Source organism: Sarcophilus harrisii, chromosome 1 (assembly GCF_902635505.1).
Source record: "Sarcophilus harrisii chromosome 1, mSarHar1.11, whole genome shotgun sequence".
Classification (NCBI taxonomy): domain Eukaryota; kingdom Metazoa; phylum Chordata; class Mammalia; order Dasyuromorphia; family Dasyuridae; genus Sarcophilus; species Sarcophilus harrisii.
Window position 1 is genome coordinate 42333339 of NC_045426.1, and position 25790 is coordinate 42359128.

Genomic DNA, 25790 nt, shown 5'->3' on the forward strand with positions numbered 1-25790 from the left:
TTTTAAATCATTGTATTGCTATATTGCTAAGTCATTTATAGTTGTTCATCATACGATATTGCTGTTACTATGCTGTAAATGTATTTCAAAAGTAAACAAGGCAACAATCATTTATCAAGTCCCTCCTATGTGCTAGTGCCAGTATCCGAGGATATAAAGAAAGGCATAAAAATATTTGGCATCTCATTAACAATTATACTCATTTCTGATCTTTAAAAAAATAAAAATTTTTTTGGCACTTCCTAACTTTGTATTGTTAGCATGGATAACAATTATTTTCTGATACTCATCAGTTCTTTACTTAGAAAAAGATGTACTCTGATTATTTTTAGAATAAAAAAAGTTTTCTAAAAGAGGTTTTTATTAAAAATCTTAAAAAAATTTTTTCTGTATTTTCACAAAATGTATTATTTTTTTTGCTTCTTCAAGTTCAATACTTAAATTTTTATTAGTTCTTAAAAGTGAAAGAAAATTCTAAAGTCTAAATCATTCATTGAAGTACGTACTAAAAAAGTGAAGAATGGTAGATACTGACAAACGTTCCAAGAGAAACAAATATACAGTCTAGACCACTGAGAAACACGGAGCACAAAAGGCACAAACATGCTTAAGAGAATGCTAGCACAATGGCTTGCATGTGGTAGATACTTAAACATTTGTGGAACTGAATGCTACCTATGGCAATCCACCTCAAACAACAGTGCTAACAAATTTGGCTATTCTTTCCTTTAGCAGACTCATCCATGATTGTGCTTTCAATGACTTCCACTAAAAAATATAAGCCACCCACCTGGGGCTTTGAACATCTGTTATTTGGATACTTGTGTAAACACTAGTTTCTGTGCCTCTACTACCTTTCCACTCCAATCCATCTTCCAGTTGATAAGTCTGACCCTGTTACTTCCCCTGATCAAAACCCTACAATGATTCCTCATTATCTGTAAAAAACACAAGTTTATAGAATTTAAACACAATTTAGAACAAAGTTCTAATTTAACTTTTGGCCTTATTTCTCACTACTGAGCTTACATATATACTCTGAAAACTATCTCCTAATTTATACCCTCTTTTCCTCTCTTTCTATGCTTTCATTCAGGTCAATCCTCAAGCATGAAATCTCCCTCTCTGCCTATTGAGGGGGTCACACAGAAGCCAACTCTTTCAAGAAACTTTCCCTACTCTTTCCAGTTGAAAGTACTTACTCCTCCATCAAATCTGCACAAAAATACTTTATCATGATCATTAGTAAATGTTTATTAAATGCCTACTATATGCCAGGCACTATAGTAAGTTCTGAGGATTCAAAAAGAGGCAAAAAGACAATCCCTGCTCCACAAAGAACACACAACTGAATAAGGGAGACAAAGCAAATAAATATATACAAACAAGCTACATTCAGGATAACCATGAACCCAGAAAACAATTTTTAAGCCTTCCATGAATCCCAAATAAATATGTGGCAAAGTTCATAATCCATTTGCAGAATACTATTTTTTTTTTCTTTTTTAACCTCATAATTGAAGGAAATGTGAAATTTCAATTGGGGAAAATAAAGATGTCATTTTGTTTTTCCTATCTAAGCTCACGGATCTCCAGAATCTGCACTGACCCTTCAAGGTCAATGAACCCCAGATTAAGGAGAAAGAAAGGAGAGGAGGAGAGGAAGGAAGGAGGGAAATAAAGGAGAAAAGAAGAGAAAGAGAAGAAAGCAAAATAGAAGAAAGTGGGGGAGCAAGAGCAAGAAGATGAATGCTTGCACCTTGTTCTTTAGTTCTAAATATGAAGGGAAGAATCTAAAAGGCAATCTTTCCAGTGCTCTTCACCTAATGAAGTACTACATTTTTTGGAAATAAAATTCCATTCTATAAATATGTATCAAAATGTAGAAAGATTGTGTAATAATATCCACAAAAATGAAATAATGGTGCAGAAAAAAAAACAAAAAATATACAGAAAGTAACTTACAGCATCATATAAGGAATAGAGCCAGGGAGGCCAAGAAGTCAGACTTGCACAGTGAAACTTCCTCTGAAAACAGAAAACATATTAACATCATAAAAAAGTTCCTCTACATTAAAAGAGGGTGAAAATTTACTGAAAAAGAAAGTCTACTTTCCTCTCCTCTCCTGTTTGTGCCTTTTGAGATTAGGAAGGGAAGAAACAATCATCTATTAAGCACCTACTCTGTGCCAAACACTGTGATAAGCACTTTACAAATATCATTTCATTTGATCCTCACAACAATCTGTGTTCTGAGCAAGTAGATACAATTACCTTTCTTGTTTCAGAGCTGAGAAAACTGAATCAGAGTGACTTCTCCAGAGTCTCACAGCTAAATAAGTGTTTGAAGCCACATTCAAACTCGGCTCTTACTAAATCCAGGTTAAGCGCTCTATTTATGGAGCTACCTAGCTGATTATGTACATCCACACTGCATACTGAATGTACAATTTGTGCTCTTTGGAGGCACCAAGTCTGAGTTTTTGCCATTCTAAGTCTCCCTAGTGCTTAGTGCGGTGCCCTGTAGCATGGTGCCATGCACACAGTGCTTGTTGACTGACTGATTTGTGTCTCCAGTGCCTAGAGCCATTTTGATAGTGCAGTGCCTTACACCTAATAAACAATTAACAAATGTTCACTCAATTGAATGGAAACTAAATAACTATATGATTTATTTTAAAATCACCTGTGTCTAGTGAAAGATTTTTATATTTTAAAAGAATACAAATCTGTACATGGAAGCACTATGGATTTATTTCCATTGAAAGGTCAAAAAGTATTCTCTGTGTTTGAATATGACAACCATTTTTATTTGAAACAAGTGGGCAGAAGGGTACACTATTGATGTAATTTCAATGCAAGTCAGTTATATGAATCATTTAAACAATGGCTTTACTTTGTGTATAAGCTGCTATTAAGCATTTCAACCTTGAATACTATTGAAAGGTATGCATATTAAAACAAATGCTGAAGACAACTTAGGAAGTGTAAAAGAATAAAGTGAATATGAAAAGAAGACCAGATTTTTAAAATATTACTGGGACATTTCACATAATTTCTACTTTTTATATAATTTCCACTGTATTTGCATTAAAATCTTAAAACAGAATTCAATGTGGAGTTAGAACTTATTGATCATACTAATGGGCTGAAAAACAAGATGCTATTATCACACATGTCTCAATGGAAACAATATTTACTTACCTAGAACTTGCTGGTAACCAGACCCAGTGAGAATATAACAAGTGTCATGAAAACATAACACCACTTTCCCTCAAATACAATGGAAAATTCTTTATTAACCTTGCCTTTAGAGTGATATGCCTATTTCAAGAATTTGATTTAAGCCCCAATTTATTCCAGTTTCTCCACTGGAGAAACAGAGATACCTAGTAGATATCACTGGACTGCTTGCACAAATACCAAAGATAACTGGCCCACAAGTAGTGGCAGAAATCACTGAAAGAAAAATGTGCATATACTTTATGTAACAATGAGTCATCACAAGAGAGTCTGAGCAGAATCAATTCAGTAGAACCATCTGAGTTAAAACTTCCAAAATTTTTCTGATTAGCTTGGAAATTGATTAAAAATCAACCCCAAACCCCAAACCTTATAGTTTAGAAGGAGAAAATATCAAATATTTTACAGTGATACTTTGTAGATAACAAACACTAAATACTTTTCGATGTTCAAGAAACCTAAACACAAAGTTCAACTATCTCTCTGCCCACCCAACAGTGTTTTCTTTTTTTTAATAATTATAATTTTTTACTGACAGAACCCATGCCTGGGTAATTTTTTTTACAACATTATCCCTTGCACTCACTTCTATTCTGAGTTTTCCCCTCCCTCCCTTCACCCCTCCCCCAGATGGCAAGCAGTCCTATACATATTAAATATGTCACAGTATTTCCTAGATACAATATATGTGTGCAGAACTGAACAGTTCTCTTGTTGTACAGGAAGACCAACAGTGTTTTCAAATAGATCTGTTTAATTGTACTTTCTAATTTTGTTCAGAGAATTAATTATAGAGTTCTGGAGTAAAGACAGAAGACTGGTTACTAGTTCTGCAAGGAAAGCCAAAAGTTTGTATATCTATGCTGAACATATAGGCTTATAAGAAAAGAATAAGTATTTAGACTCTAATACTACGTAAGAGGCATCGACAACATGAAAGCAAAATATTATTGAAAATAAGAAATCCTGATACCAATGAGAGCTACAGATCATTCATGATACTAACAATGTTATGGAGTTCTTTTAATTATATAATAAAGGCTCACGATTTTTACTCTTAATGAAGCTTAGCCATAAATATACATATCTATATCAATCTTATTTTTCAAGAGTTCTATGACTTCATTTGTTCCTCTCTAACAAGAAATCTAAAAAAAAATTCATAAAAATTTCAGCTTGCTGAAATTCTATTAAGTTCTTAATCCTACATGCAAGCAATGCTGTAATAAACTGAAAATTAAGAAAGTAGATTTCTACATTTTTAACTCATCAAATAATGTCATATTTAAAATGCCATAAATAATATGGATTTAAAAGAATAGCTATTTCTCCTCCCACTAATGCTAACACATACATGTTACTTTTACTTCCAAAAGCTTTTATTAAAAGAAAAAAAATTGTAAATTTTTGCCAACAGAATACCATGTTGAAGAGGTAGGAAAGTAACTTGGAAAGGCCTTAGATTTGAATGAGAGGACTTCAGTTAAAATTTTAGATTTGTTATTACTGCTGGGTGACACTGGGCAAGCTGCTTCTCCTCTCTAAGCCCTAAAAAGACGGGATGGGCCCCAAAGACCTCTTTAAGATCTCTCTCCCAGCTCAAATCTATAATTCTATCTAAAGAAAAAAAATCTTCTACAAGAACATTAAATGCTTCATATGATAAATGAATTCCTACTATAAAACTAAAGGAATAGTGTTTTGTGATGAAAAAATGTGGGGATGGGACTTTGTTGGTAATTTAGCTTCTGCTTGACTGCTGTGTTGGATAATCACAAGCTCTCTGGGTCTCAGTTTCCTTATCTGTAAAATTTTTCTAAGAATTATTCGAGTATGAAAATTTTACAGTTTATTCTGACATGGAGGCATCATAAAGTTAATATAGTACACCAGATTTACTCTTTCTTATCAACTATGTACAGTTAAATAAATATTGCATCAAAGACCAGAAATACATGAAAAAGAATTGAACATTTTTACAAGAGAGTTAGCAAAAACATTTAAGGAATTTCAAAATTCCCAAATTTTAGGGGATTCTATCTTATTGTTGTATCATACTGATAAACTGAAAATTTAAAGATATCTTTTTCAAAAAAATGTTTTGAGTATGTCTACAACATGAACTATTTCTTAAGAAACTCAGAACTACTAATTTTCCTTTTTTTTGGTTTCTTAACAAGAATGTCAAAAGCACATAAAGTAACTTAAAGAGATTGCAAGAATGCAACAGAGCTCATGGAGAAAAAAAAATTCAAATGCCAAATCATCACTATTAATTACATTCCCACTGAAACCAAAGGGCAATATTATTAAAATTCCATACTGTCCTATCAAGCATACAAGTGAAAACCTATCTTTTATCCAAGCAACTTAGTTGTTATCCATTTGTGCTATTCTAGAAATACCCCAATTGGAAGTAAGTGCCTAGAAAAATAATTTTGTAGGATATTTAATGTTTAAAAAAAATTCAGTAAACACTTAAAAACATTAATTTAAAAACTCCTGTTTCTACATGGAGAATGAAGGGCACAAGGTGATCATGGGACACGTGATATGGCTATGATAGGTTGATTTTGGGTTTTTTTGTAATGATTCCTACAGTATATTGTATGTGTGTGTCTATGCACACATACACACATATGTATGTATGAATGTATGTATATATTCCTCAATACAATAAACTAAGAAAAACCAAGACTTAGTTTAAGAGAAAAAAATAGAAAGTTAGGCATTCATGTATCATTTTGTTTTAAAATAAATGTTTCTATAGTTTGCTGGGTTTAGAACTATCTTTAAAAATAAAATTTTGCTTAATACATTACAGTTCATTAATGAGAAAACAGGCAGATAGATCATTCAAAGAAATAACACTTTTGTTACCCTCAAAAATATAGTCAATATACAGGGGTTTTTTTTTTACCCATCTTCATGACAGTTGGACTCTTAATAAACCCAACAAATAAACACCAACAGCTGTGTCTGGTAAAAGAGCAAATTTAAATAACAGCAAAGCCAAAGGTTTCAAAATAAGACTTAAAGAAGGAACACTTGGGCTTCCCGCTGAATGGTTCTAAAACCGCTCACAGTTGATGGCCAAGTACATTTTTTTTTCTATTTTGATCTTCCATTGCCAGATGACTTAAAGAAGGGCATGTTTCTTATTGCGTAGGTCCTTCAATATTCTGACTATACTTGGACAAACCCACTTCCTGAAGCCTGCGTACTTCTGATACTTTTAAGGATGTGCAGACTTTAGTGTCAAATGTTCTATTCTATGAGTGAAGAGAAGGTGTGTGCAAACAATCTCAAGGTTTATTGCATACATCTGAGGGACACTACACACCTGGATCCTTTATATTCCTGCAGAGGTTTAGCCTTCAGTATGTCTGGATAAGCAGTATAGCTGGTGGACGAGTCACTCTCTGCAGGTGATGATGTGCACTCCTGCCATTAAGCATCTTTTCTGCTGCAAAAGTGTGTGGCAACCTGATTAGCACATGCTGGAGGGACTGAGCCATGAATCATCTAAATATCTCCTGAACCACATCACCTCAACTACTGCTGCAAGATGGAGACAAGGTCCATTTATGCATTCTTAAGGACTTTGGAATATCTGGATTAAATTTTGTGAAGAAAGGAATAAACTGAGCCTTACAACTTTCTAAAGAAAACATTTCAGAGGACTCAATCACAATAGCCGAAGTTTTTGCTGGCTAAAATACTAAAATGGCAGCACATGAATAAGATTCTCATATTGGTGGTACTTGTGTCCCCTTGTTCTGCTATCATACCAGATGCATTCATGTAAGTGCATGTGTGCGTGTATGCACACACACACACACACACACACAGAGTTTCTCTCTTCTTGGCTAGACTTCTCTTCCTGTCATGAAGACCCAAGATCCAATGATTTAGAAGTTGTAAGATGCTTTCTTATGCACAGATGAGTCTGGTCTGTGCTCACAATTGCCTACTGAATTAAAAATATTCTTGAAATACCAGTCAAACTGATTAATTAGGATTTGCAAATGTCATGGCCATCTAAAAATCTTAAAGCTACAAGCAAATTAGGAGTAATGCAGGTAAATGTTGAAAGATGCTGATTCCCACAACACAGATCTGTTCCATATCTGAGATATGGATATGCTCCTAAAGGGCTTTCTTGGGACCTAGTAAAGATCTTTGGGATCTCTTAACATTAAACAGCTGGAAAGTTTACAGAGCAACAAGAACAATTCTTTCTCTCTGTGCTCTTTAATGTACTCCCCCCTCCTTTTTTCCAGCCTAGGAGGGCTTTAGGCACAAAAGCCATGGGGGGAGTATTTCTGAGGTTTGTCCTAGAAACAGTTCTGCTTCCTTTTCACCCCAGCTATCCTCCCTCTTTGCATTCTCCCCTTCCCAGCTTCCCTCTTTTCCTGTCAATCCATTACATATTTTTTCTCTACCTCCTTTTCTCTGCTGTCTTCAGTTTCTTCATTTCTAAGTGCTCTCTTCTTTTTCTTTCCCCAAATTCTTTCTACCCAAAGACTCTGCCTTAATTATCTTTCCTATGCCCTACATTTTAATGAAATCTGATTATCAAGATCCTTTCCTGGAGTCAGGGAAACTTGAGTTGAAATTCAGCCTCAGACACTGACTAGCCATATAACCCTGGAAAAGTCAGTTAACTTCTGGCTGTCTCAGTTTGCCCAATTATAAAATGAAGCTAATAATAGTACCTACTGTATCTCAGAGTTGATGGAAGGATCAAATAGGATTGCAGTGCCTGGCTCACAGTGTTGTTGTTGTTCAATCTTTTTTTTGCCATACTCAATTCTTTGTGACCTCACTTTGAAGTTTTCTTAGCAAGGATGCTCAAATAACTTGCCATTTCCTATTCCAGTGCATTTTATAGATCAGAAACTAAGGCATCAGGGTGAAGTGACTTGCCAAGGCTCGCACAGCTAGCCAAGTGTCTGAGACCAGATTTGAATCCACAAAAATGAATCTTCCCAATTCCAGCCCAATGCTCTTTCCCATTGTGCCATCCAGCTGAGGTACAGAAGATACTTCACAAAGGCTAATCTACATCCCTTTTCTTCCCACTTTTCCCCCTTTTTACCAATGCAGATCAGCATCTGGTCCATAACTTAAAAGTCTTAAAGTTGCCTAAGGCCCCAAGGGATCATGTGATTTGTCTAGGGTCCCACAGCCACCATGTAAGAGGTGGGATTTGAAGCCAATATCTGACTTCTGAGGTTGGTTTTCTAACCACTACATGTTGCTTGAACTATTAACATAATAGGAGAAAAGAAATAAAACATAATGATTACTATTTCTGAGCAAAATAAAATAATAAAATTTCCAAATTGGCAGCGGATGGATAGGTCAGAAGAAAAGTAGGGATGATATTTAAAATGTACATCTACAAAACTATTCAGAATCTTAAAGGAACTCCTTGGGGCAGGCACAAACTTCAGTATCCAGAACATATAAATAATGAACTCAATTTTGGAATGTAGAAAATACATTGATTTGCATTCTTTTCTAAGAGAAGCATTCATCAATTCAAGCATGGGGATAGTAGCAAAATGTCCATACTTTCTAGGTACACTATGATAAAAAAGACATGAATCATTTTTTTTGAATAATTTTGATAGCCAGAGTTTCTAAGTCTTGTGAGTTAAAAGAATATGTTATCTACTTAACCTGATTTTTAAACAAAGGACTAAGAAAGGACACCTTGCATTTTGTAACTATCAATGTACTAAAAGTAATGCAAAGGAAAAAATGGAGTGAAATAAAGAGTACAATTGGAGAGAAGGGGAAGATGAACCTCTATACAGAAGTTGTAAATGTCAGACATTAGTAATAATACTGTTAAAATGTCAAGAAGATATAAGTCTGCAAATTGTTTGGAGATGTATAATGTATAAAGTATGCACTTTGCATAATGTGTGTCCAATGAGAATCCTGAGCCACTTAACACTAATTAAAAAACACATGCATTGTCATTACATTCATTTCACAGGCTGGTAAACTGTTGCATACTAGAGCTAAGTGACTTCTCAAAGTTTTGTAGTGAATCTGTCAAAACCATAAATCAAACCAGTAAGTGTGGACAGCCACACATGTGGCAGACTAACCCACCTGCATGTTTAAATCCCTTCTGTTTAAAAAGGTCAGAAAAAGTCATATGATGAAAAGAATAATGGCAATAATCTACTTGAGTAAAAGGAAGTGGGGAATCTTAAACATTTTGCCTTCTGGTGATCTTTTGAGCTCTCTTTGGTCAAGATATACAAAGTGTTATATTTTTAACTTGGAAATCTAGCATATTATCTTACACTTTTAACAATTTGTTATAAAAGTTAAATTAAACACATTCAGTCATTTTACCTATAAAAGACCAGAGAAACTATAATGCTAGATTTCTAGAAAACCTTGTTTTTAACTTTAAGGAATATACTTCTAAATTAAATTTCAAAAAGCCAACCAAAAATATCAACCTTCCTGGTTAGCATAGTGTTTAGTACACATACTTCTAATGTGGGACACCAGGCAGGTCCTTGGGCAGAAATCATAAAACAAACAAAAAAACATACATTCTATCTGAAACTTGGAAAGAGATGTAACATCCCACAAATGAATAACCAAAAATAATTCTGTTACTTCACTTTTGTAAAATACAAAAATAACCTATTAAAACAGTTTTGCACAACCAGCTATACATACATACATACATATATATATATATACATACATATACATATATATATATATACACATATACACATATACATATACATATACATATATATATATATCTGAGGCAACTGGGGTTAAGTGACTTGCCCAGGGTCACATAGCTAAGAAGTATTGTGTCTGAGGCCAGATTTGAACTCAGGTTCTCCTGACTTCAGGCTGGTGCTCTATGCACTGTGCCACCTAGCTGCCCCTCACTGCCAATACTTTTAAGAGCAACAAATTCCAAACAAACATAATTCTACATTTTTTTTTTAAGGCCAATCCTCTTGAGACCCTCGGATGCCTCATGGAGAATTTGACTGGGTTGGACGAACTGATTGCAATGGTCTCTGATACTTCTAAGGCTAAAAAAAAAATAACTATTTATAGAGGAGCAGATTTATAGATAGCAAACAGAAAGCCTGGACTTTTGGAGCAAAATGTTGTAAAAGGTAAAGTAAATTATAAACAGTCTTCAAAAAGCAAGAGAATGAGCGAGTGGCTTTGCATAATTTTAAGAGGCAGAAACAATTTGTTCTCACCTTCTGATACTTCTGCCACCACTGAGGTGAACAGTGGTCTTCCCATGATACAGGTTTTGAAGATGGAAAAAGCTGGCACCTATTAAGAGATTCCAACTGGATTGCAGACATGGTTGAAGGCAATACTCGTTCAGGAAGGATCTGTACTTTTGCTTGCTGGATTCTGTGGTCAAAACGAGCAAACATGGGGAACAATTTAAACAAAAACTAAATAGATTCGGATTCCAAATTCTGGAAGAGATAAAATTACTCTAAAAACACAAATTATCAAGTTATTCATATTTCATTCATGTTGTGACATGTCAATAATCAAAATACCTTTTCAGAAAGAAAACAGTTCACACATTATACCATTATGCTCTAATTCTAACAGAGGATAACTTGGGCTGTGGTAGTTTAATCCTAAAGCAGAATCAGGAAGAGAGATCTTGTATAAAGTTGTATAACACATGACAATTACAAAAGTAATTGTACCAAAAGATCCAAAAGTTAACATAAAACCAAGTACTGATTATCTATTCTGTGAATTAGCTAGAGCCCTTCAGGCTCCCCCTTGTTTGACTTTTAGAAAAAGCATTTTTAAAAAAAAGAAGGAAAATTACTAAATGATCTGGCTGATTATTATAGAGAAAAGAGATTAAAATGAGGTTAATAACATATCTGTATAGCACATTAAAGGCTTTTAAAGATTTTAAGAATGATTTACTCAAAATTTTTACAAGTTCAGAAACTAAAACTGAGGGAGAAGAAACAAATTAATCAAGATCAAAGGAGATCTGAAATAATAAGAAGCAGAGCTGGGGTTTTGTTTCCATACCTAGAGTCTTTTCAATTAGACCATACTGCCTCCTCCAAGTTAAAATACTGTTTATGGATTTCAAATATCATTCATTATTTCCAACATTGCCAGAGAACAACTAACTGAAAATTGGCTGTACTAGGTAGACAGAAAATAAGTTTATTGCCCTCAAATTTGAGTGAAATGGACTTATATGAAAAAGCATCGATCTTTTCCTGATACTAAACGGCATAGTATTCTAAACCAGTGAGCAAATAAAAGACCTCAAATTCAATATACCATGCTATTCACTTTTTAAAAGCAGTTCATCAAAATATTCTTATTTTACAGCATCTCAATAAAATACCCAATGATTTTCTAAAAGCAAGGTCTGTGGTTCCATCATTAGTTACAATTGAGGCTTCTAAAATGAGTTTTTTTTAAATTAATTACTATCCTAACAAATGAAGACTGAAAGACAAACTGATACTTGCATTTTTATGTTCAATAAAACTGGTTATTTTTGACCTCCACAGCATGTCGGTATGATGTGAAAATAACTAAGGATAACTCCTCTCTACCACAGTCTTATTTTGATTTCTCATCATGGTATGGAAGTGAGTTTGGGTTCTAGGAGACTATGTCAGGATAATCCAAGTCTGACAGGTCTCACCATCCTGAGATCCTTAGCAATGCAATGTGTATGACTCATGTCTCACTATCAACTTGGCAAAATCTGGTGTGGCAAATAACCAGAGTTAGCTGCTAGTTAACTAGTTTTTGCTACAGGAAATTGCAAAGGATGCATTGATGGGAGAACACTCAAAAGAAATTTTAAAATGGATCCCTTAAGTAAGGATTCCTTTAATAGTAGGGATGTTTACTAAAAACCTTAAAGGAAAATCTTTTGCCCTACTCAAACATGAATTAAAATGATTTAAAATTCCAAATCTTATTTTTGCTGTTGCCCAAACTTGTTAAACAGCAAATAAATGATTATATATGAATATGCACAGAATTGAAAACACTCATCTCCTCAAAAGTTGTTAATGACAAAATTAAGAAAAATATTTTGTCTATGTCAGAAAACTATAATTTCATATGACAAATCATATTTAAAATTTATGAGTAAGAGACAAGATCAGTAAACTACAAGTAAAAGGCTTACCATGCATTTTATTAATCCAGTAGAACAAAAAACAAACTATTTGTAATTATCTTCATGCATATATCATATACCATCTTTAAATTCTATTGCCATTATAGTTTGTTCAAGGCCCTGGTGACATTCACAAGTTGAAAGATTCAGAAAATTCACAAGAGTAACAAAAATTATTCAAGGGATGATATAAGACCTATAGGAGTCTCATGATTCTAAGATATTTTCCTAGAAATGAAAATATTACATGGCACAGACTTCACGGGTATTTGAAGCGATACAAAAGGGTAGTGCCCACTTACTGTCTCCCTGTGATTTAAATTACACATGAAGAATTCCCAGCAAAGGTTGTTAAAGCAGTCCGCTATCTTTTGTAGAAGGACAGATTTTCTACTTTTTGAGATAGTTTAATTTTGGTCTCATTTGGTACAAAAGGACAATGTCCTTTCAAAGATCCCTTCTACCTCTGGGTATAGATGGTATTCAGTCATATGCTTTGCATTCCTAAACCAGTTTCACAGATATTGGTATACTGCCATCTTGTGTTTAAATAGTAACTCTGCAGGTGCCAAAAATAATATATAGGAAACACAGCATTCAATGTCAATTGTCCTTTAAGTGATGGTTAAAAAAGTGAATAAATCCCAGCCCTTCAGAGTACTGCATTAAGAAAAAAACAAATCAAAACAAAACCCTTCATAATGCGATTTTTTTTAAATTAACAAAAATTATATTGATAAAATGGCCTGTGAAGTTACAGTGCTTTTTACCAGATCAATTCACTACTTCTTTCTGGCCTGTTATAAATTCTTCCATTCTGTTCCATCTCCCAAATGTGCTTGCTTGTTTTGGGATTTTCATACTTTTAAGCATCAGTGATAATCATTAACACAGTTAGCCAATGGGCAGATAAAGTGCCAAGTCTGGAGTCAAGAAGAGAGAGTGTAAATATAGCTTCAGAAACTTAATAACTGTGTGTGGCCCTGGACAAGTCATCTAACTGTTTTTTCAGCATCTTCATCTGTAAAATGATCCGGAAAAGGAACAGCAAAACCAATCCAGTATCTTTGTCAAGAAAACACCCAAAAACAGTCATAAAGATTTGGACAAACTAAAACAACTGACGAACAACAACACAAAATGTTCAAAAGATTAAGCAATTGCTTGTAATCAAGCCAGATGCTTTTTTATAGTGCTTAGAGATTAAACTGAGTTAAGATCCAAACAGAAATAAAACTTACACAGTAAAAAATAAAATAAAATAAACACACACACACACACACGAGCCTTGCCATAACACCTAAATGGCTTATGTTGATCAAACCACAAGCAGTTCTTGGATGCCTGTAATGTGCCCAAGTTCTGTATTTTTAATTATTAAGCACACAAAAGCAGGAAAAAATTCAATTCCTGCCTCGTGAGAGAAAATATCTCAACTATCATCCCATCTACCAGAGGATGCCTTTCCCAAATCACTTTTAATTCCAGGGAATTCTCTCTATGAATGGTTCCTTTTTATCCTGGAGATAGTTTACTTTGTACAAATTTGTTGGCATATAGTCTTCCCCGTTAGATTGGGAACTCCTTGAAGTTAGAGATTATGTTTTGCCTCTTTTTGTTTAGCACAGTACTTGGCACACAATAAGCACTTAATGTTTATTGATTGTTTGATTACTGAACAATCATGGCCTGCAAAGTTGAGCCAGTATACTCTGAACACCTCAATCATTTATGAAAGAAAGACTCTCCCACAGAGCTCTGACCATACTTCATGGATGGGTACAGTTAGATCTTTATTGGAATAGAACTGTGAATGGAAACCCAGCCTGTAAAGAGTTCTTTTTCTGGAACAGGAAACATGATAATGTTCTATTACAAAATGAAAATATAGGAAAGTTCAAATTGTTTTCTTTTTTTAAAGGATAATCATATAAACCTATTAGGAAATGACTTAAGTTACAAAGATAAAAAAAGGTCCAACTTTTAAAGCACACATAGCAATTTCTTACCCATCTGATTGTGTTCTTATTTCAAGTACTTTGAACCTCTGTCTTCCTACAGCTTTCACTTTCACTATTTCAATTCCAAAGTCTTGTTCTTCCCGATAGGCATATATTTCAGCTGTTGTCCCAAAATGTGCTTCCCTTTCCTGTATGTTACTGAAGAAATGGTTTAAAAAAAAAAAAGAAATTCTGTTCAGTTGTCTAAAATTTCAATATCAATTCATGAAAAGCTACTAAAGGCACTAAATATATATAAACTTCACAAAACAACTCATTGTTTACTCTAGCTCCTTTTTAAAAAATCACATTTAGATTTAATGAAAGTACATGAGCTATTTTAAAGAGAAGATAGCTATTTATTTAGGACAAGAAAATGCTGTGGAGATTCACTTTCACTCATTTTATACATCAAATGTTAGCTGTGATATTTCCTTGGATCCCTTCTCAATATTGTTTCCTGCCTCAAGCTCCAATTTCCTATATTCCCTTTTACAATATTTAAATTTAGCCTTTCTATACCATTGGATTGTAGTCATACAAATCATGGATTTGTCATTTTGATAAGAAATCTGTCCTTTGCAAAATCAAGTTTTATATTAAAATAAAAAATTTTCTTTTCTTTAAGTAAAATTTCTAGGATTAAAAACTGAATTTGTTTAACTGTACATTCTATGGCATTCACTGAAATTTAGAAAACTTTTAAAATTAAGAATTCTCAAAACAATTCAAGCATTTGAGAACATCAATATTTTTGAGAACTTCAATAGTGTATAAAATATAAAAATATTCAAAGTCTAATCCTAGATTTGTCAGTAATGTGTACAAATTTATTTGTATGTATGTATGTATTTGTGTGTGTGTGCATGTATACAATCATACAAATACAAATTTGTACAGTGAAAGTTATCAACTTTCCCAAATATAGTTCTATCAATAAAATATATTAATTCATAGCACCACATACCATATCGGAACATGCATAATTATTTACTGGTTGACTGAAGGACAGTAACCAATTGCTTTTGACTAAAGAAAACAAACTACATACCTGTACGCTAGCACTGCAAAAGTTCTGTCTTTCTGAATTAAATTCCGCACCATGCTAACTTCTTGAGGACGAAAAAGTTGAAGAGGTAAGGTTTGTCCAGGAATCAACATCATCATCACCTGTGGCAAAACTGGAATCACCTGACAGCTGTCATCATCATGCAAAGTCCTGCCATGAAATTCTTCCATATCAGAGCCCAGATACTATTTAAGAATACATACACACAATGACTTCACAGATATGAAAGCACAATCTTAAGTTTATTAAACACTATTAATATGATATAAACAAAGAGAAATATTGATAGATTCAAAAGTCTAAACTGAAATGATATTTTAAAGCATTACAAAATACTATTGTAGTAATGTGTAAAGTTGAACATTACACTAAGTTAACTGTAGTGCTAATAGGATTCTGTGATTAAAGTGTAAAAATTTACTCTAACCATGGGATTAAATTCAGAAAGTTTCCAATCTGTGAGCTAAGAAGTTATAAAAAGGGGCACATGAATCTACATGTACTTTAAGCATCATTAACTTTCAACAAAACACCCAATGTCGATCAGCATAACAAACACTTTTTTGGCAAACTATATATACAATATCTTGCAACTGTTATTCAAATGAGAAAATTCAAATTCAAATAAGAAAATACAAGTTAATTTAAAAGCATTTCTGAATTCAAAGTAGCTTTGTATTGTTAATTTATTTCCTAATTCAATAGATATTAATAATGTGGGGGTCAAAAATTGTTTTCTACTAAGATTCCTTACACTCAAAAGGTTTGGGAGCCATGATTCAAATTTCTTTTAACAAACACATTTACTTAAGTACAAATTTTTCAAAACTATTTCATTATAGAAGACTTGTGTATTAGTAAATGACTAATATGTTCCTTCATAGAGAGTTGTATTAGATTATATTGGATGACAGCATAATCATTATTTCTAATAACTTGTAGGAATATCTTAGCTAAAAGTAGCTCTGATCAGGATTATAACCAAAAGTACACACCATATGAGATGTTGGCAGGCTAGTGTCAAAATTTATGATATTAGGTTTTTTGGCTTCTTGGCTGTCCTGATCTTCAACTTCCATTTCATCATCTTCTTCATTTTCTGCTAATAAGCAGTAAGAAAAAAAAATTGTATTTTTTAAAAAGTGAATTAACTTGTCAAAATGCATTTTAATAAAAATTTCATATTCAAAGTTTTGGGCATATATCTCTCTAGAACGGAAGTTTTGACCTGGGATCCATGGATAAATTTCAGAGAATACACGAACTTGAGAAGAAAAATCTTTTTTCTCACTCTAAATGAATTTTTTTTTTTTGAAGAGACATTATTCTAATAAAAGGTCCACAGGCTTTGCCATACTGCTAGAGATCTCCTTTACAATGATAAAGTTAAGAACTCTTCCTCTAAAAGAAATGATCTCTTATGTTTCCAATAAAAACACATTAAAAACCTAATTTTTTTGTCTGCTTGCAAAAAAAAAAAAAAAGCTGTATCAAAGAAAATAAAATAACATCTTCAATAGACAGAACTGGCAGAGAAGAAAGAGCAACAGACTTAGAAGAGGGATGTAGTGAAAAATGTACAACCAGCTAGTGGTGGCAGTAGAGCTTGAGACTTGGAATATGGAAAACTTGAATTCAAATCCATCCTCAGACACTTACCAGCCTCTGTCCCTAGGCAAATCATTTAACCTCTGTCCTTCCTTAGTTTCCAAATCTGTAAAATGGGGATAACAACCATATTTACCTCATAGGGTTGTTGTGACGCTCATATGAGATATTTGTAAAGCATTTAGCACAGTGTAACTCACACAGTAGGTGCTATAAATGCTTTTCCCTTTTCTCTTCTTTTAAGTTTAATTTAAATTATTAACTTTTTCTCAATAACTTTTAATTCTAGACAATCAAAAAAAAAAAAAAAAAGAAAGAAAAAGAAGCAATTTCTGATTCATAGCATTTGTCAGTATTTGAGATCTATTAAATGTTCACCCTGCTAGTTCAAGCCAGCTCAAGCCAACCCCTGACTTGGAATCAGAATATTGCTTAGGAATCAGTTAGTTCTCTTTGCCCTTTAAATATAATCTCAGGTAAGTCTTCCCTTACTACTCCTCAATTTCTTCAATTAAAAAAATCAGCAGGTTGACTTAGATGTTCTTTAAGATCTCTCCTAGCATTAATATTCTGTGAATATATGATTCACAATTAGTCATCTTTACTAGGAGCTCCTTTGAGAGAGACTATTTTTTGCCTGGCCTCAATACTCCCCAGCTTAATAAATGCTTGTTAATTTTGGAATCTTTACAACATTCTTTCTGGCCATGCTAAATTGTCAATCTTCTCTAGTTTGACTGTTATCAATCACTATATGAAAAAAGACAATGAATTTCTTAATGTGAAAATTTCTTAAATTTATATCGAAAATAATGCTGTTTTGTGAGAAAGCAATAAAAAATAACTAGACTTTGACTAAATAACATGCACATCTCAAAAAATTTATTTTTTTTTATAATGCAATAAGGGAGAGTTCAATAAATTTTCTGTTCAAGCTTCACATATGAAAAACAAATTCAGGGTGAACAATTTTAAAGCAAGTGATTTTTATACCTGTATCATCTTTTCTTTTTACAAAGTAGCACACTGGCCATAGTTCCCCTCCTTTGTACTTCCATTAAATAAATGCTTTGCAAGTTAATTTGAATGCATACTATTGTTAATAGCAGTTTGTATTTATATAGTACTTCAAAAATTGCCACATTTTATTCTCAAAACAACCCTGGGGATGAAGTTAGTCAATCAACATTTATTAATTGCCCATGGTACTATGCTAAGCATCATGTATACCCCCTCCCCCCAAAAAAAGACAAAAGATCAAAAGATAACCCTTGTCCTTAAGAAGCTTACTCTAAGGGGAGAGAAAATATACAAATATAAGCATGCTATATACAGAATAAAAAGGAAATAATCCTCTGAGCAAGGCACTAGAATTGACAGGGATTAGGAAAATCTTGCTGTAAAAGATAGGATTTTAGTGGGCACATAAAGGAAAAAAGGAAGCAAAGCTGAGGAGAAAGAGAGTTTCAGGCATGGCGGCAACAGTTAGAGAGAATGAAAGGAACTGAGAGAGTTATAAGTAGAGTCTTATAATCCTTACTTTATAGATTAGAAAATTGAGGCAAACAGAAATTATGTCAGGGTCACATGAAGTGTCAAAGGCAGTATCTGAACTATAATCTTTCTGACTCCAGGACCAGTAATCATTCCACTATGCCATCAGCTGCCAGCCAATAGTCTTCCTCTCCTCACTAATGCATCTTACACATCACTGCAAGAGAGATTTTCCAAAAGACAGGGGTCTTCTCCACCTTCCAGCTTCACACTGCTTACCAAGGAAAACACCTAATTCCTTAGGCCATAATTTAAGGCTATCCACAGTCTAACTCCAGCCTGAATGCATACTGTTCCTCTTCTCATACCCTATGATCCAGCTATATTGGCCTACCTGATGCTCCCAATCTCATCCTATAATTTCCTGCTTCCATACCACTCACAAGTCTCCCTTCTTCCCAGCAACAGAAATCCCTTCCTTTCTTCAAGCTCAGGTAGATTCTCTTTCACTTTGACTCCACCCATCCTATTACAGAACTTTGCTTCTTCAACATTTTCCAGGTATTTAGTTTGGCTCTCTCAGGCTCGTAGGTGCCTTATTCTGTACCCCAGCCAACTAGATTGTAGCTTCTCAGTAAAAGAGACAGTGCCATTTCATTTCTATACTACCAGTACCCATCATATTGTAGTGCATATAGCAGGTAGTTTGTAACCGTTTTCACAATTTACATACCATAGATGTATTTCACCCTGAGTATAGTCAGAATGGTGGAGTGAATGTAGAGCCCTCCTGGTGCCAGGAAATACTAGGCTTACGTATCACCTTTGACATATACTGACTGTTTGATCCCTGAGAAAATTTGGGGTATTCTAAGTAACTTCCTAAAATTGTATCTTGCAGAGAAAGGGTCAAGCTCATCCCAGAGCTCACTAATACCAATGAAATCATGGGCCTAGTCACTCTCCTATGTTCAAATTAAGAACGAGAAAGGTACTGCACAAAAATTTAATAAATGTGTGTACATTATTTTTAATCAAATTTGAAATATTCCAATACATGGATATATTTCAATATATGGCTATAAATTCCAACATATGGAACAAAATGGTTCAGAATACAAGTGTATCTCAATATAGTAGAAGTGTTGTATTTTTTACTAACTTGAAAATTAAGGAGTTATCTCAAAGAAATCAACTGAAAACTTATCGTGACAGTGATGAATTATATTAATTTTCACTAAGAATATGAAAATGTTTAATTAACTGAATTATTCCTACCATGAAATTCTAAGTATCTAAGAACTGCAATATGACAAATTCTTCTAACTTGAAATTTAATTCATTCTTTGTACAAATATGACTGCACTAATTTTCATTCTGCATGGTGAATGTGTCCATTATTCTAAAGTTTTTAATTCCACAGCTTTGTCAGGGAAAAGTTAACATTTTTAGTTAAAACCTTCATTTAAAAATATTATTTTAAATAATCTGAATCCTATTCGTTATCGTTGCCTATAGTTTCTTCTATAACGGGTGTCCTTGAAAAATATTTGGCTAAAGCCCACTTACCACTACTTAGCTGCATTGCTATTTGTTAATATTCCAGCTGGCTAGGATAGATTCCCCCATTTCTTAAATACTAAGCCATTTCCTTAGAGCTCAGTAGGAAGACCACACAAAAAAGCTTTTATTGCATGGATTTATGAATAATATATAAGGTCTTTGTACAATTAAAATCCATACTTATTTGAAAAACATTATTATTAGATTAGCAACATATGTGGACTCCGTGGCTACTGATAATTCTTGACAAAGCAAACGCCAATACTTGTTCAGTGTGCGATTTTGGTCAATCTGGGAATCCATAAAGACTGATGAGTCACTTTACTGCAGCAATAAATACAACACTATCTGTACTTTCCCCACCTGCTACCATTGCAGAAAAACTGGACTCGGTAGATAAAAGAAATTACCTGGCATACTGTTCAAGGGGGAGGGGGGAACGCTACAGATAATTTAACTCTTAGACCAATTAAGATTTAAATGGACATAATAAGGTAAATCAGCAAGCCTGGCTTTGAGTATTCATCCAAACAGCCTTCTATTTACTTTTTTCCAGAAAAAGATATATTTGGCAACTGGAATTTCTGGAAACTGGAATCTATTCTCTTTCCCCTTTATTTTATGCCTAATTCTGCTTCCAAATTAATACAGAATACCTCTCTGATCACGTTCAAAATTAATTATATCCATCCTTCAATCAATCACATTTTTTGTCTCTTTTTCTATTCCTAGTGCTTAGCACAGCCCTTGGCACTTAACGCTTATCGATTGATCAAAAAACTTATCAATTGATCCTAAGGGTCAGGCACCTGTGCTAAGTCCGAAAGATAACAAGTGAAAAAGCAGAAAGTCTCTCCCTTCGGGGAACTTACATTCTAACTTGGGAAACAGTGCGTTGGCAAATGTCTACGCAAAAATTCACTAAGTACCACCTTTGGTGTCTAAGCTTGTCCTTAATTTCTCAGATTACTTTGTCCCCCTTTTCTGGGCACTGCGGCCGGGCGGTTAGCAAGGGTCTCTGAGGTCCCCCCCAGCTGGGAATACCCCCAATGGGCCGGGCCGTCTCCACGCGCCTCTCCATGCCCACGCTGTGAGGAAGGTCACGGGGCCAGCGAGCCCGGCCTCCGTTTCCGCGCCGGTGATGGGGCTCCCCCTGGCGATGCCGCCGCTGGACAGCTTCCAGCCCGGGCCCTGAGAAGGGGAGGGGCCGGGGGAGTCACGGAGATCGCGGAGGAGGGCGGTGACGGCGCCCGCCCCCCGCCCCAGGTGGCCGCCGGGGCCGCCCTCGGCCAGGGTTCCGCCAGGTCGGTAGCGCCCCGTCTCGGGCCAGCCTTTATTGAGCGCCCGCTACGTGCCAGGCTCGGGGCCACAAAGGCCAAGATGAAACGGCCCTGCCCGCAAGGAGCTTACATTCTACCGGGGCTGTGGGGGGGAGCGGAGGCGGCCGCCCCGGCGGCCTCCCCGGCCAGGACTCCGAGGGACCCGAGAGGAGTCCCGGGAGTCCCACGGAGGCTGAGGGATGCCGCGGAGGCTTGACAGGGGGGAGAACGGGGGGGTTTCCCGCAGGAGTACGAGGCGGGGGTCTCCGCTCCCCCCGCCGAAACTCTCAAGCGCGACGCCCCGCCCTCTTCTCCCTTCACCCCCTCCTCCTCTTCCCCCCGCCCCCGACCCGGCAGCGCCGCCTCTCCGGCCGCTAGCCAGGCTGGCCCGGTTCTCCGGGCCGCGAGACACCGGCCCCGTCCGGCCCGGGATCCCCCCGGCCCTGCTCCCCGCCTAGTGCGAGGCCCCGCCGCCGCGGGCCCCGCCTCCCCCGCCTCGCTCCGCTCCCCGGGGGCGCAGGCGGCCGGGCGGTTACCGGGCATGAGCTGCAGGTGGTTCCCCATGTTTGGTTCTCCTCCGCCACCTTCGTCGGCCATGTCTGTTTACCCGCGGGGAAGTCTGGGAAAAACCATTGCGGCCGACGAGGGAAAGAGACGGCGGCCGCCAGGTTCCTTCGCTGCCGGATCTCTGAGCGCAAATGCCCACACCGCCCTCTGCCGGCCCAGCTCCGCGACGACAGCAGGGAGGCGGAGCTGCGGGCGGGGCGGGGCGGGGCGGCCGGGAGGCGGGGGAGGAGGGCCCCTGCTGGGGCCACCCACCGAGGCTGCGGAGCGACAGCAGCTTAGCCCCGCCCCCCGGGCTAGGACCAGTGAGATGGAGACATCACCTGTACAGGACTTCGTGGTGGTATCTCCTTGGAGAAATGGCATCTCGTAGGGTCTCTGTGTGCATTTACCAGCACTGAATTCAATTATGAAATAATTGTAAAAAAATACAGTCTCTTAGCGATTATAGACCAGAGAAGAGAATCTCAAAATCTGAGGACCTTTGTAGGCATACACATCACGCATCACACGGATATACACTCGGGGGCGCGGTGGTGTGTACCTCCGCGAAAATGTCCCAAAAGTCATTGCGTCATTTTTAAGTTGTGCGCATTCTAAGTTTCCCCATGTGAAGTTTTCCTGATAAAGACATGGAAGTGGTTTGCCATCTCCTTTTCTAATTAATTTCACAGAGGAGGTAACCGAGGCAACCAGGATGAAGTGAGTTGCCAGGGCCACAGCTGGCCAGCTGCAAGGAGGCGGGGTTTTCATTCAGGGAGATGTCTTCCTGACTTCAGGCCTGGTGCTCTATTCACTTCTAATGTAGTTGGCTGAGTCTATGTATACTCACATACACACTTATGTATGCATGGTCTGTACATATACACAGAGAGGACAAGAAATAGCCCCACGTAAATATACATACCTATGAATGCATGTATATGTACCCATATGTATATATGTGTCTAACAAGAACCGTTTCTCAATAGATACATGGTAATGGATTTGAACAGGCAGTTCTCAGAAAGAATCACAAAGTTGTAACCACCGTATGAAAGAAAACTCCGAGTCACGAGAGAAATGTCACTAAAAAGAACCTTGAGTTTTCATCTTCCACACAGATAGCTAAGGAGGGGGATAGACAGTGGTGGGTGGGTTGTAAAAAGGCATGCTAATGCATTGTAGACTGAGATTTGGTGCAACTATTCTGGAAGTGGCTAAAATGTCCACACGCTTTCCCTCGGAGATTCTGCTATAAGGGAGAAAGCCTGAGGTCAGTGGCAAAAAGAGAAGCTTGAAACATTTAAAAAACAGAAACTGATAGTATTAGTTTTCTTGGTGGAAAAGAAAAGGAAATAAAGTGACTATTGAAGCATGAATGTAATAAAGTATTACTAGAGTATAAGAAAAGAACTGAACATAAAGAATACAGAGGCATAGGAAGATACATGAACTGATACAGAGTGAAATAAGCAAAAAGAATACAGGGATGGTAATGGCAGCAGCAATAATAATTGAAACTCAGTGTTGTGAAATTGTAAAAACAAAAAACCCCACAAAAACAGGTTTATCCCTCCAAAAAGAAATGGAAAACTACTTCACTCTTTTCAAGTGGTTGGTTCCATGGGTGAGGACCATTGTACAAGATATCAGTTTTATTTCAATGTATTGACCTTTTTTCTATTTTTTTCTTTAAAATATTTGCTGCTTGCTGGGAGGGGTGAGACAAAGGGCAAGATTATAAGGGCATTATATAAAATTATAATTTTATTATATAAATTTATTCTATATATAATTATATAAAATATTTTATTTTATATTATAGAAAATTGTTTATTATATTTATATATAATTATATAAAATTATTATACAAAAATATGAATATAATATTTTAAAACATGGGCAGGTCATTTGTAGCTCTAATATTCTAATTCTCTTTTGTCCTAACATAGTTGAATACAAATGAATCTTTACAATTCAATTTAATGAGCTTTTATTTAGCTCTTACTCTATGCTAAATCCTCTCCTAGGCTCTAGAGACAGATGCAAGATAATAAAATTTATTTTTTGCCTTCAGGGAGCTTATTCTCTAAGGATTAGAGGTGAACACAGAAAAATATAGTGGACCCAAGGGATGAAAAATTGAGAGATGATCTTAGAATTTCAGTACAGACATGTATATGGCCCAGAAATCCTAATCATTCAACTCTAAGCTCTGTGGTTCTGTAAGGACATTCACAAGAAGAAAACTTCAGAAAAGGGGATGTCTCTGGATTCAGCTCCTCTCATCTGGAATAGAATTGGTTGTATGCTACAACCTACATGATAGGTACAGACTGCTACTCTTTTTAGCTCTAGCTTCTCCTTTCATGAGCAATTGTCTGACTTTCAACAGTTTATTAGTGACTGATGGGTAGGCTCTTCACTGAACTTCTTGGTTTAATCACCTTCACTTCTCTCTCTCCACTCACTAGGAAATTCAGCTAACTCTCCTTATGGACAATAGCTAGTTATAATGAATGATCCTTCCGCTTTCTAAGGCCATTTTGTACACTGGCAACCTGCCTAGTTGTGTAACTCAGTACAAGATGACTCTCCGTCAATTTGTTTGCAAACAGATTTTTTAGTAGGACTTTCTCCTTTCTTGGCCGTGAACATGCATGTCAATTTGTCTCGTTTCTCTGAGGGCTTTTCTGGGCTTCATTCATCAGTACATATGAGGCTTCTAACTGGCCCCTCAACTGAGAGACATGAAAGTTATAAATCTTCCTCTTCCTTTTGAAACTTCAAAGTCCAAGTCAAATAAGTAAACATGGTTCATTGAAATATCACTAAGGAAGCAAGCCTTAATATGATAAGAAAGAGTTCTAAAATTTTTGATTCCTGCTACAGCTGTACCTCCTAAAGTAGTTGACTCTTAAAATCTGCAATGATCAGAGTAATTCTGGCAAGCGTACCATATACAAATATATACTTCTCCCACAATGCCTTGTGTTCAGTTATTTTATCATTCATGTCTTCATGACCCCATATGGAGTTTTCTTGGCAAAAATATTGCTATTTTTCACCTCATTTTACAGATGGGGAAACAGACTTAGAATCAGGAAAACACTCTGTAAGCCTTAAACTCTCTCAGGATGAGTAAGATGGGAATAATATTTACTTCACAAGATTGTTGCGAGGGTCAAATGAGATTACACATGCACTTTGTAAACCTTTAAGTCTCTTGGCAGTTTCCATGGGTCTATAAACAGGTTATTCAGCTATACTCTGGGGTTGTCACCATAGCTGCCCATTGATTGGTCTGGAAAATGTCAATGGCTGTCAGGAATTTTCTATCAACTGGTTCATAACCATTAAAATATATACTTGGTATCTTCCACAAACATAAGGCAACATCTATCATAGATTGCTTTGGCTCTTTCTGGATTAAAAACATGATAAATTGCCAGGCATGTAATATTTCCCCAGAAATAATTGAACTTAAATGTGAATTCCAGTTGAGACAAGCAAATTGGATAAATGATGTTCCATGGCACATCTACATGTATCTCTAGCCAGTAGAGAGAATTCAAGATCCATAATCTACATAAAGGTTATCCAGAGTATTTGTCTACAATAATTTACTGGAAAAAAAGATCTTTGGTTCTTTGTGTACTGCTTTTGTCATAATTGTATAATGATAAGGGTCACCAAATAATGTGATGGAATATTTGTGTCAATTCATTTTGGTCTAATTGAAA

At 35.9% G+C, this 25790-nt stretch overlaps 1 protein-coding gene across 5 annotated transcripts in view; it reads right to left on the minus strand.

Annotated features, from left to right (window-relative positions):
- CRBN (cereblon) overlaps positions 1-22204 on the minus strand; it is a 36342-nt gene extending 14138 nt beyond the window's left edge. The window contains exons 1-6 of one of the 5 annotated variants that reach the window (XM_031954191.1): positions 22038-22204; positions 16513-16619; positions 15500-15702; positions 14458-14607; positions 10512-10674; positions 1966-2028 (exon numbers count right to left, since the gene is read on the minus strand). In XM_031954191.1, coding sequence (XP_031810051.1) covers positions 1966-2028; positions 10512-10674; positions 14458-14607; positions 15500-15702; positions 16513-16619; positions 22038-22098 — 747 coding nt within the window. In that variant the 5' untranslated portion in view covers positions 22099-22204. Of the gene's footprint in view, positions 1-1965; positions 2029-10511; positions 10675-14457; positions 14608-15499; positions 15703-16512; positions 16620-21054; positions 21195-21226; positions 21640-22037 lie in introns of those variants that run through there. The other 4 variants (XM_031954195.1, XM_012543587.3, XM_031954207.1 and 1 more) reach the window with 4 other exon arrangements.
- Between the last annotated feature and the right edge of the window lie 3586 nt (positions 22205-25790).